Source organism: Camelus dromedarius, chromosome 9 (genome assembly GCF_036321535.1).
Source record: "Camelus dromedarius isolate mCamDro1 chromosome 9, mCamDro1.pat, whole genome shotgun sequence".
Lineage (NCBI taxonomy): Eukaryota > Metazoa > Chordata > Mammalia > Artiodactyla > Camelidae > Camelus > Camelus dromedarius.
Window position 1 is genome coordinate 31196459 of NC_087444.1, and position 12408 is coordinate 31208866.

At 53.1% G+C, this 12408-nt stretch overlaps 1 protein-coding gene across 3 annotated transcripts in view; it reads left to right on the forward strand.

Annotated features, from left to right (window-relative positions):
• The first annotated feature begins 284 nt into the window (after window positions 1-284).
• Window positions 285-12408, forward strand: part of BCAR1 (BCAR1 scaffold protein, Cas family member) — a 44782-nt gene continuing 32658 nt past the window's right edge. The window contains exon 1 of one of the 3 annotated variants that reach the window (XM_031458058.2): window positions 285-1068. Coding sequence is in view for 2 of the 3 variants with exons in the window: in XM_064488955.1 (XP_064345025.1) it covers window positions 9536-9760 (225 nt within the window). In the remaining variant the exon portion in view is untranslated. Of the gene's footprint in view, window positions 1069-9520; window positions 9761-10059; window positions 10194-12408 lie in introns of those variants that run through there. The other 2 variants (XM_064488955.1, XM_031458057.2) reach the window with 2 other exon arrangements.

Sequence of the window (12408 nt, forward strand, 5' to 3'; positions counted from 1 at the left end):
GTCTGTTGCCATGGTGATGAGCTTGCCTGGTGTCAAGGAGCTTTCTTTGCATCCCATTCTGGGCTAGGAGGCATTCCAGAATGATCAACCCGAGCGGCTGCTGGAACATTCCCCTGGAGATGAGTGATTCATGTAGATGAACTACCAGGTGCCTCCCCCAACTCGCCATGCTCTGAAGAGCAGGTTGGGCGGCTGGGGGAGCTGAGGGGTCTGGGCCAGGCCATGTGCCCTCCTCCCAGCACAGCTGATGGTGTGAGGCCTGCCAAGTCGTCCTTCCCCTTGTCCACATGGCCTTGACAGATGCACAGAGACAGGACACAAACAGGCCATATGTTAGAAAGATGATGCAGCAGGCCTTGACTTGTTAGTCGCAAATAAATGGTTGTCAACCTGAATAAATGAGCTTGAAATTTAAGGGCAGCAAAATGAATTAGTCAATGTCAGCAGAACTGGGATTAGAACCCTGGTGTCCTGACTCTCCAGTGAAGGTGACTTCAGGCATGTGGCTTGACCTCCCCTGCCCCCACTTCTGCATCTGTAAAGTAGGGGTTGCTAAATGGCACTGAGGGTTTAGCACTAGGAGTCTGCATTCCAAACGAGCAACCAGGTAGTTCTTACGCACTCTGGAGTTTGAGAACCACTGCTTGTGGCCTCCCTACTTACAAAAATTGTAAAAGCCTCCAGCTATGTATTTAGGAAAATTCCATCTTCCTTTATTCTCACCACTTCAAATAATTCAAACTTCTAAATTCCTGACACATCAGCAAGCCATAATGAATAACCCAGGTTTCCTTCCTTCCGTCTGCTGAGACCCACCTGCAGGAACTTTCTCCTACCTTCAAAGTCATTGGAGGCCCAGTGAGGAGCTTAGCTGAAAGCTCCTTAAAGTCATTGGTCATTTGGAGAAGCATCAAAAGTGAGGCCTGAGAAGCAAGTGAGACGTTCAAACAACAAAATCCACCCAAGTCCCAGCAAACAGCTGAAGAGGGCAACCCTCCGCTGCCAAGTTGGCAACAGATGGCAGGAGCCACGTGCACGCACACACATGCTTGCCCCAGCTAAACCAAGGTGAGTGTGTCAGCGAGGTTGCCTGGCAGCTTAGAGAAGACCCAAGCCACCAGAGGCACAACACCCCCGTGAAACAAAATAAGCCCTGCACGAGGCAGATGGCTCCAGCTCCCTAGCCAGCTCGGCCAGCACCTGGCCTTCCTGCCACCACAAGCTTTGCCTGCCCTGGGCTTGTCCTGTCTCTTGAGCCTCTCCTGATACACCTCTTTTTCCTCCTGATTATAGAAGGAAACAGTTCATTGCTGGAAAATTTAAAAGCAGGAAAATTAAAACTTTAATCTCCCGTAGTCTTACTAACAGAGAAAACTGCTGTGTACATTTCAGGATACTCTCAGTCTTTTTTCCCAGGTGTTTACATCTTTTTCTTGACACAGTTGGAGTTACACTGTACCTGTCCAGCTCAGTACAGAAGCTAGTAACCACGTGTGGTTTAAATTCATTAGAATTCAAAATTCAGTTCCTTAGTCACACTAGCCAAAGATTTTGAGTGATCAGTAGTCACACATGACTTAGTGGCTACAATATTGGAGAATTTCAAACATTTCCATCAACACAATTCTGTTGGACTGCACTGGTATATGCAGTTTTGTATTCTTTTTTTAACCTATGGTGTGTACTTTGAGCATTTCCCCATTTATTCAAAAATTCTTTGAGAGAACAAATTTTAACAGCTGCGTAATATGCTATTCTGTGGTTGTACCCTAATTTATTTCATCATCTTGCACTTTTGGCTGCTGAGGCTCCCCACTTTTTGTTACTATACAGAATGCTGTGGTGAACTGCCTAGGCCTTAGTCTTCATCTGCATCCCTGATCATTTCCAGATGACTCCTACGAGTCAACTTGTGTCAGGGAGGGTGCACATTTTCAAGGTCTTAAAATATAAAGCCCAGTTACCTCCCAGAATGCTCTCCCTCTCTTCCAGCATAAACCCTCAGAGAAGGTAAGATTCAACAAGGAAGCCCTGACTGCCTGTCTCTGAGCACAGAGCCCAGTGCTTTGGGTGAGACATGTCCAGAACTAGGAGAATGGCCATCCATGGAGCAGAATGGACTAGATCATCCCTGAGTACTAGCATCTTCTGTGGTCCCTGTCCAGGCTCTGTCTCTCGAAGGGGCATTTGGATAAGGCAAAGTGTGATGGTTTATATGTCAACCTGACTGGGTTGCCCAGTCAGCTGGTAAAACATGTCTGTAAGGGTTCTTCTAGGAGAGATTAGCATTTGAATGGGTAGACTGAAAAAGAAGATCATCCTCACCTGTCACCCACGTGGGTGTGCATCCTCCAGTCTCCTGACAACCTGAATAGAATGAAAAGGTGGAGGAAGGGCGAATTTGCTCTCTCCTCGAGCTCAGATCTCTATCTCCTGTCCATCGGCACTCCTGGCGCTCGTGCCTTCTGACTTGGACCAGGACTTACACCATCAGCTCCCCTGGGTCTCCAGCTTGCCGTCAGCAGACCGTGGGACTTCTCGGCCTGTTTATAGCAAACTGGTTCTGCTTCTCTGGAGATCCCTGACTAACGCAGCAGGAATACACCCCAGTGACCCTTGATTCAGCCAAACCTAGTTTTATGACACATTCAACTGTGTGTCTCTCTAAACATTTTCTGAATCCATTTATCCTCTCCCTGCTCAAGATAGGTGAGCTTTGTTCAGTTAACTGTGGGCTTGGCTTGAGGGGGAGGGTATAGCTCAAGTGGTAGAACGCATGCTTAGGATACACGAGGTCCTGGGTTCAATCCCCAGTATCCCCTCTAAAAATAAATAAGTAAACTTAATTACCTCCCCTCCGGAAAAAAACTTAATTAAACAATGGGGCTTGGCTTCACTTCTGTCACACTTCCCAGGTAGTTCTGAGGGTCGGTGAGCGGGTCTACATTAGCCTTGAAATACTGTTCACAACCGCGTGCCCGCTGATCTCATCCCCTCTTTATCTTCCCAAACTAAGGCCCCTCCCTTTCCAAGGCTGGCCTGTCCCCTTTCTCATGCCACTTGCCCCTTTGTGCGTCCTCCAGGTCTACCACGCCAGTCCTGACTTGGGCAATCAGACCTGCCCCCAGGATTCCAGACTTGTGGTTCAGACCCCCAGCATCTGGCACCCCTTTTTCTTTTGTAATTTGGGCTGCTTCACGGGGCCTCACTTTTGGCTCTTTATAAAATGGGGGTGCCTCGACAGTTACGAAGCAGCACAGACAGACTGGACTTGTGGCATCTTCTCCATTCAGTGCATCCTTAGGCAGCAGGGAACCAGCAAGGATGGAACCACATGAGAGCCAGAGCTGGCCTGGGTTCTGTTCTTGCAGATGGAGAAGTGGTCCCTGCTGTCAGCTACGGCGAGACCTGAGACTTCCCAGGATGAGCTGGGCTAAGGCCACCACTGGCCTAAGGGCTGGTGAGGACTCCTTCCTTGTAAATGGGTGAAGGGATTATCTGCGAGGAAACTGTTTAAGACCAAAAGTCACATCCTTCTCAAGGGGCCCCAAGAACAACACCCCACAATGTTCAAAGCCTTTTGGGCAGCTGCCCTGGCCCCTTTCCAACCTGAGTCATAACATTTAGTGTCCCTTCTGCTGCTTGCTGGCCCAGGGTGGCTGCGTCCTTGTTCCCTAGCCTCACTGCGTCCTGGGTTATTCAATAACCGCCCTAAACCAATAAAGTAGCATGTCTGCTTCTGCTCACAGAGGGAGCTTTCCCCATCCTCACTTCTTACCAGGAGCTCTGTCCTGGGCTTTCTGGCAGGGGAATAACTAAAGTCAGAAGACAGGGATCCTAACCATGACTCAGTGGTGCCTTAGCAAAGCCCCTTCCTCTCCACTGGGGCTCCTTACTGAGCAGGGGAGGGTTTGGGCCCAGCTTTCCCCTCCAGGGATGATCAGCCAGCCCCTGCCCCGGGAGTCCGAGTAGAAAGCTGGAGGCCAGGAAAGGCAAGCTGGTGGATGCAGGGTAGAGAGTCCACGATTCTGACAGCAGCAGTGCGTAACTGACTTAACTGGGAGCCATGTCAGCTCTTCTAGGCCTTATATCCCAGTCCTTCCTGGACTTTTGTACCAGGGCCACAGCACCTCAAAGGGCCAGGGATTCACAAGAATCAGATAGGGGTGGGCTCGTGTGCTTTGCTGCCTTATTTGACAGATGGGATGAGGACAAGCTTAGTATAAATTCTGTGCTGAAGTTCACAGGGCCAGCCTGGTGCCCAGTTCTGGCTGCCTCACCCAGCCACTGGAGGTCAGAGGTGACAGGGAGCCCAGTTCCTGTCCAAGTGCAGACCTCGCTCCCTACAGGGAGTTCCATCCTGTTTTCACGAGACTCAGTCTCGCCCTTTCCCAGCGCCCCTGGGGCCACCTCTTGGCCTCCAGGCAGCAGAGCTGTGATGGTGGTGGGGGCCTGGCGTGCCTGCCATGCTGAGAACCAAACTGCTGCTCAGGGGACTTGCACTGGTGATCCCAATGTGACAGCCACTGTTTAATAATTCAGAGAATGTATACTATTCAGCTGGGCAGCTTCATCCCTGGATTCAGAAACACAATGCCCTGGGGACTGTTTCCAGTGGAGAGTGAAATTCCACTTGTCACAGTCACTGAGAACACAGGCATGTTCCTGGAAGGGGCTCTGGTCTCTGGGTGTTTACAAACATCCTAGAAGACCAGGAGGCCCACGGCCAGATCCCTGGGAGCTGAGGTGGGGGCCTGTGGTTCTGCCCAGCTCAGGTGTACGCTGCTGGGGGCCCCTGCTCAGAGGAGATGGGCTGCATGGAGCCTGTTCGGGGTGGCCTGTATTTTTTAGACCTTGGCAATTGCATTTTCCCCTCAAAAGGTGTTCTGAAAAAAATTAAAAATTACACTTCAAAACATTTTCTAAGTGCAATAAGGCAGACACAAAAGAATCAATATTTTATTATTGAATTTATATGCAATACTAGAACAGGCAAATTCATAGAGATAGAAAGAGTGGTGGTTTCCAGGGACTGGGGGCAGCGGGGAGAGGGAGTTAATGTTTAATGGGGACAGAGTTTGTTTGGGATGATGAGAAAGTTCTGGAAATGGATAATGGTAATGGTTACACATGGTGAATGTACTTCATGCCACTGAATTGTACGCTTAAAAAGAGTTAAAATTGTAAATTTCATGTTATGTATGTTTTACCACAATTCTAAAAAGTGTTTACTGTAAAAAAAAAATTGTACAAGTAATGAAAGTTCACTCAAGAAACGAAGAAAAATAAGCAAGCAGTCTCCTGTGAAATTCCAATTCATAAAGACAGAAGAGGCCCTACTTACTAACCAGTAGAGTACTAAGCACTGAATAGGGCTTCCCTAAATATTGTACATAATATACACAATGGTGAAAAAATATTCACAGTGGTGAAAAAAATCCTACCCTCACCCCAAGATAACCACAGCTGATATCTTAGTATCTATCCTTCTGCACTTTTCCCAATGCAAATACAAATATGTGACTTTGTGTGAAAATAGGTTCCAACTGTACCTATTACTTGAAAGCCTATTTTCCCTCAGTTAACAGTATACCGTAAACACATTTCCATGTCATTCCGTATCATTTGCGGTGGCACCCAGGATTGGATTCTGTCCTGGGAATATTCCGCGATTTGTCTCACTGGTGCCTGTTACTGAACTTGCAAGCTGTTCCCATGTTTTTTCATAATCACAGGGAAAGGGGCAAGTTATGTCCTTGCATGTATATCTTTGGCTACTTGTGAGTGTATTTTTTAGGATAAATTCCTGGAATTTCTAGGTCAAAGGGGCCCTGTCTGTTAGGGGTTTTTGCCAGACTGCATGCTGGAGCCACACATCACTTAGAGCTGTTCTCATTAACAGCGAGAGATGTCGCTTGAACTGAGTGAGAGGATTCTAGGCTGGCCAAACACAGCCATGGCAGAAGTTCAGCTGTAGTGTCCAGTGGGTGAACAGTTTTGGGGGGCCCTGGATCCCCCCATACACATCTGAATCCCCAGATTCTATGACTAGGTTACCTTACAAGGAAAAAGGTGCTTTGCAGGTGTGATTAAATTAAGGACTGTTGGATGGAGAGACTTTCCTGGATTACCTGAGCGGGCCCAATGTAATCACAATTCTTGTAAGATGGAGTCAGGAGAACCAGAGTCAGAGAAGGGGGTGTGATGACAGAGCAGAGGTGGAAGTGTTATGGGGCCACTAGCTGGGGAATGCAGGTGGCCTCCAGAAGCTGAAAAGGCAAGGAAAGGGATTCTCCCTAGAGCCTCCAGAAGGAATGCAAACCTGCCAACCCATTCTGGACTTCTGACTTCCAGAATTCAGGATACTAAATTCATGTCATTTTAGGCCACTAAGTTTGGGGTAATTTGTTATAGCAGCAATAAGAAACGAATACAGCTCCCTCCTGCTACCAGGTCCTGAAGCCTCATTGTCTAAGGCATGAGGGTCTCCCTCTGCACCCAGCAGTCTGATGACCTGAACATCACCGTCTCCCCTAACCAGAGACACCCCAGGCAGAGCACACCCAAGGTTCTGTGCAGGGGGGCAGACAAGAAAGTGTGCTGCCCCAGTCCCTAGGGCCCCTCTTTGACCAGATTGTGAAGTTACCATCAAGGATGTTAGAAACTGGAATTGTTGAAGGTCATTGGGTAAGTGTGAGGTGGTGCCAGTACCGAACCTCAAGGTCTAGCCTGCCCAGTGAGTTCCCCATCCTCTCCACTAAGCTGAGCTGCTGTTCCTGAGCCAGTGTGCCTTGCCTTCCTGGGGAGAAGTAGTCATTCACACTTTAGAGTAAGACTGGACATCTGGCTCTGTGTACTCCCCCACCTGTCGATGTGGTATTATTACAGAGTAGCAGAGTTCAACTCTCATGTTGAAAACCAGGCTTTGGGTGGGTAGTTCCCATTCTCATCCACTCTAGGGCTCACAAGGTACCATCGGCCACCCCCAACCCTGAAGTTTTCCTCTAGGCCTCCCCCCAAAAATTCAGTTCTTTCCCTCCATAAGGAGTCGCTTAACCACTCCTGGCTCATGCCTTTAGCAATGATGGTCTCTGCTGTTCATAAGGATTCTGTGTCAGGCCCTGTGCCCTGAACTTTACCTGAGCCATTCAATAAAGTCCTCTCAGTCATCCAGAGAATATTATCCTTCCATTTCACAGGTAAGGAAACTGAACCCCAGCATGTTAACTCATATGAACAAGATCATTCAGCTGCAAATAGTGGAACAGGAGATCTGAATAGACCGTGGGCATTAGTTAATAAGGATGTAATGGTTCGTCAGTAGTGACATGCACCATGCTAATGTAGAATTATTACACAGTGCCTCCAAAGGCTTACTACCCTCTCCTGCACCACGGGCTCCTCTGCCAGAGGAGTCCCCCGTTACCCTGGGGGACCAGGGGAGAAGGAGCCACCTCCCAGGCCTTGGCCCTCTAGACTCAGCAAAGCCCAAGAGACAGAGGCCGGGTTTTGGTGTCCAAAGCTTGTCTCTGCCCAGATTTACTCTGTGACCATGTCCAGATCCCCTTCCCCCTCAGTGCTAGGAACAAAAATAACCTCAGTCTCCCTGGGGTCCTGGTCAGCCCTTGAGGACCCTCCCAGGGGGCCAGCACCTGCTCAGGCAGCCCAGCTGTTGCTTGTGGTGCGAACTGTTAGTCATGAGTCCCTCAGAGCCTGTTCTCTGTAGGAGAGAGTCATCCTGGGACCATTTGCCTGCTGAGTAGAGGGGGATGCTTGGCAGTGGTGAGGGAAGAGCATCTTCTGTTTTTCTCACAGACACCTGGTCATGCTGGGGACAAAGCTCAGTGCCCTGGTGGGGCTCCTCTGGCTGCCACACACCCCACACCCAAGGCCCTGGGTCCCTGCCTCAGAGTGAGTGAGGGTCTGGCTGAGGGATCCCTCTTCCTGCGCTAAGGGGTGAGTCAGTGAGTCAGTGTAGGGGGTCAGTTGCAGGCAAGGACTAGATGGTTTGGAGGTCGTGACCCCAGCTGCACCCCTCCCTGGGTTCCCATTTTCCTGTACTCAGGGGTGTAGGAGGGGTCTTTCCCCATTGCTCACCCATCTCTGGCCAGGGCTCCAAGAGATGGGGCCAATGCCAGAGGAGGCAGGAACACTGGGTGATAAGAATCCAGCCAAAGGAGGAGAGAAAGAAGGGGTGGAGCCTGGTCTCCATGAGGAAGACTCAGTGAGGGAAGGGGCCAGGGTTGCAGAGGGGGGCCTCTGAGACAGTAGGCGTGTATGGCCGGGAGCCCAGGCACCAGGCTGAGCTGCTGCTCCCAGTTCAGGAGCCCCCGTGCCAGCTGGATGCGGGCGGGTGGGCACGGGCAGGGCTGCCTGCCAGACACACACAGAGGGCCCTTTGAGGGGGTGGCAGCTGTCAGCCCAGAACCCCCTCTGCTTGCTGTGGCCCTGCCTGCCCCCTCCAACAATGCCTTACCGAGCACTGGGCTAGGGGAACTAAGGTGCACAACTGGGAGCCCCACTCAAGAGGTCAAGGGGGGCAACCCTTCTCAGCTGGAGCAGGGAAGGATCCCGACTCATCAGTCCTAGAACTGGGACCGGGGTCTGGTGACAGCCCTCAATTTCCTCCTTTCTTGCATTTCTATTACTCTCTCATTGTTGATGGGCACGGTTAGGACTCTCCCCAGGAACCTCTGGGAGAAAGTCCAAGGCAGCCCCACCCCTTCGGGAAGAAGGCTGGAAAGCCTTCTAAACCCCAATGGATGACCTGCTAATGGGGGATTTTGAGATGTGGGAGCTGGGGGCCAGATCTGGGGCTCTGAGGAAGCCCACCTGCCACCCGTCACTGCTTCTTCCCTCTGCTCAATCACCTTGCACCTCCTGGCACCTCACACCTAGCAGACCAAAGAGCCTGTCTCCCTGGGCACCTGCCCCTACAGATTTCCTAGGGGGCTGGCGCTCTCTGTCTGTCCCCCAGTTTCCCCCATGAGCTGCAACTGCTGCCGACCAGCCTCATGGAACAAGCTCTGTCTTTTCTCCCTGGACACTGCCATGGCCCCTGGAACCCTGGTCTGGGTGCTCACTCATCCTCCCTGGGCAGTACAGTCATTTAGTCATTTCTTTCCTGCAGCTTAGCCCAGGAAGGGCCCCCAGGGAGACAGTCTGTATGTGTTGGGCTGCAGAACAGAGTGGTCAGACCCCTGGTACTGCTTTCTGCTAGCTGAGGGATCCTAGAGCCTCAGTCTGTTAAAAGTAGCATGGGAACAGCAAGCCCTACCTGGCAGGGGTTGGGCAATTAGGATGCACAGGTATATGTCCAGTGCTTGGATACCATGTCAGATGTGGAACAGCTGAAGAAATTGGGGATTTAACCGGAGAAAAGGAAGGCTCAGGCCCTGGAATGCCTGTGTTTCAGTGTCTGAAGGCTGCTCCCTGGTGCAGGGACAGCCTGGCTGTGGATAGCCCTTGAGTGGGGATTACCGGGAGACAGGATGCTTCCTAAAAGCCAGTCCAGCTCTGTCAGGGTTCCCTGACAATGAGCCAGGCTGTTCCCGGGGAGTCGGGAGCTCCCCATCTCCGAGGAGGAGCAGTCGGGGAACGCAGAGCAGACAGAGGAGCCTTGGGCAGAGCCGCGTGGCGGCGGGTACCAGGGGTCTCCGGGCTTTCAGCTGGGGGAGTGGGAAGGGTTTTGAGGAGCCCTGCTCAGCTGACTCGCAATTGCCCTCAGACACAGGGACTGGGAGCCCAGCCAAACCACAGGGTAGGCGCCCAGCACCCTGGTCTGGGTAACGTGGGGGTGGGGATGGGGGCCTTGGCTTCCAGACCCAGAGGGCGCACAGGAGATGATGCGACTCGAGGTGGCTCCTGAAGGATGGGTAAGGTGTGGCGACCAAGCCTCGTCGCCGCTTTGGGCCGACAGAAAAATGCCGCGGTCCGGGGTCCTCGCCTTTAACACCGCCCCCGGCGGAGGAGACGGGAGGGGGAGGGGCGGCGTGGGGCGGCGCATGCGCAACGCGGGCTGGCGCTGCTGGACTGTCCGGCCGCCGGGAGCGCGCAGGACCCCGCGGGGAGCCCCGAGAGCGCTGGAACCCCGCGCCTGGGGGCTCTGAGCGGCGCGGCGGACCGGAGCTCCCAGCCTACCGGCGCCGCTGCCCTCCTGCTCCCCGGGAGCGGCGGCCAAAATGTCCGTGCCGGTGAGTACCGACTAGCCGGCCAGGACTCCGGCTCCACTGCCCCGGGCCGGGCCTGCGACCTCGCGCTGCCCGCTGCAGGCCTAATGCCGCCAGGGCTCCGGGCTGGGGGTCGCCCTTCCTGGGCCTTCTCGGGTCGGGGGATGGGGCAGCCTGGGGGCGTCTCCCCGAAGCCGGCCTCTCTGCCTCCGCCCTTCTGTCCATCCTCCCCTTGGAGAGCCCGGTCGGGCTGGGGTCCGTGCTGTCCCCCAGGACGGCCAGACCCCGTGGGGAGAGATCTGTGTCGCTCCCCGGGAACCCCCTCTCCAGGTTGGCTGGGCCGGGTGAGGAGGTGGGGGTCTGTGTTCTCCCCCTGGGAACCACCTGAGACATCTGCCCTGTTGTGGTCCAGGGACCTCACCAGGATAGCCAGGCCTGGAGCCAGGTCTGTACCTCTCTCGAGACCCAGACACCCCTCCCCCAGAACGACTTGGTCCGGTGGGGGATCTGCGCCTACCTCCCAGAACCGGCGGATGCACTCACTTTCCCGGGAAGTTTGCCTCTGCCGCTGAACCTTCACCCAGCCCTTCCCCACCCAGGGTACAGGGCCCTGTCTTTTCTTCCCTCCTAGCCATGGGGGCTTCTCTTATCACCTGACACCCCCTCCTCCTTGCCCGGCAGGCACACTTGGGCACCCCTCAAGGCTCCACACTGAGCGCTGCCTCCTGAGGGTGGCAAGTGATCCTGGCCATCCCTGGTCACCAGGCCTCAGGTGCAGGCCCCCCGCCTGCTTTACAGATGCACAGACTGAGGTGGGGGCTGACACCCTGCTTCCTTCGTGGAGGGGGCGCCTTCTGCTGGAAAGCTGTGGCCTCCAGCCATTGTTTCTCTGCTGAGTTACGGGCTTTCCCTCTGACAGGAAGAGGCAGTGGCCTGAAGGGCCTGTCCATCTGGCCTGTTTCTGGGACTGCTCCTCACCTGGCAGACCCCATCCTTACGGTGAAGCAGATAGTTTGGGATTCCTGGCAGGGCAAGTGGCCTTTTAATTAACCACCATAGAGTGTGTGGAGATTACTGGAGGGTAGATGCTGTGTAAGTGCAAAGCATTGTTATTATGGAATTAAAGATCCCAGCTCCTGCCCACCTCCAGAAGCGGTAATGCAGAGTTACAGATGAAAAAATTAGGGCTTCCAGACCGTGCTGATGTGAACCCTCCAACCCCCATCTGCTCTCGTTCAGAGCATAATCGCCTCATCGAAAGAAAGAAAGAAAGAAAGAAAGAAAGAAAGAAAGAAAGAAAGAAAGAAAGAAAGGGAGAAAGAAAGAAAGAAAGAAAGGGAGAAAGAAAGGGAGAAAGAGAGAAAGAAAGAAAGACAGACAGAAAATGCCTGCCAAGCCCTTCTCCTACTCTGCTTTCCTGCAAAGCGCTGCATCTTTTCTGCCTCAGGGCATCAAGGGATCTGCCCTGATGCTGTGGGCACTGGCCGGAAGGAAGAGGGAGACCATCTGAGCTTCCTTGAGGGCCTGGGTCTCCAGGACAGTAGTGAACAGGGAATATGACTCAGGCCACATCAGAGCCTGGACAGCCTCAGTTTGGGTAGTCTGCACTTGGTTTAGTGTAGCTGTCCTCAGTCACAGCAGAGGTCTGGATACCGAGCCTGGAATAGTACCCAGACCTCCTGCCTTACAGCACTTTGGGCAGCCTTCCTGGGCTCTGGGCCTCAGTGGCCCTGTCTGTACTAAGAAGAGATGGTAGGAGGTGGAGGGTCTGCACGTGACTTGGACAGACAGGGGCTGCTGTGGAGACCTGCAGACGAGGTCTGCTTGGTCTAGCCACACCATTGCCAACTCTAAGTCGCTTTCTACCCTCTCGCCTGCAGTCACAACCCTCCGGGATTCTGCAGGCGGCAGTTGGGGGTCTCACTGTCAGATCACCCTGGCTTTCTCCTGGGACCTTGGGTGATGAGGGAGCTGGTGGCACCAGGAGGAGAAGTTCATTTTTGGAGCAGCCGTGAAATGTTCAGTAAATTGCTTTCATGTGCTGGCGAGTGGTGAGGCCCTCAGAGGCTTCCAGGCCAGCCTCCCACTCAAGCCGTGCTCTGGGAACCCAGAATGGTGACTGCCCATGTGGTGCTTACGGACACTTTTGGGTTTTAAGCACACCCGTTCATTTGGACAGTCTTTTCCTGGATGGAGCTGACGCAGGCACTTTGGCCCACAGAAATTACAGGATGCTTCA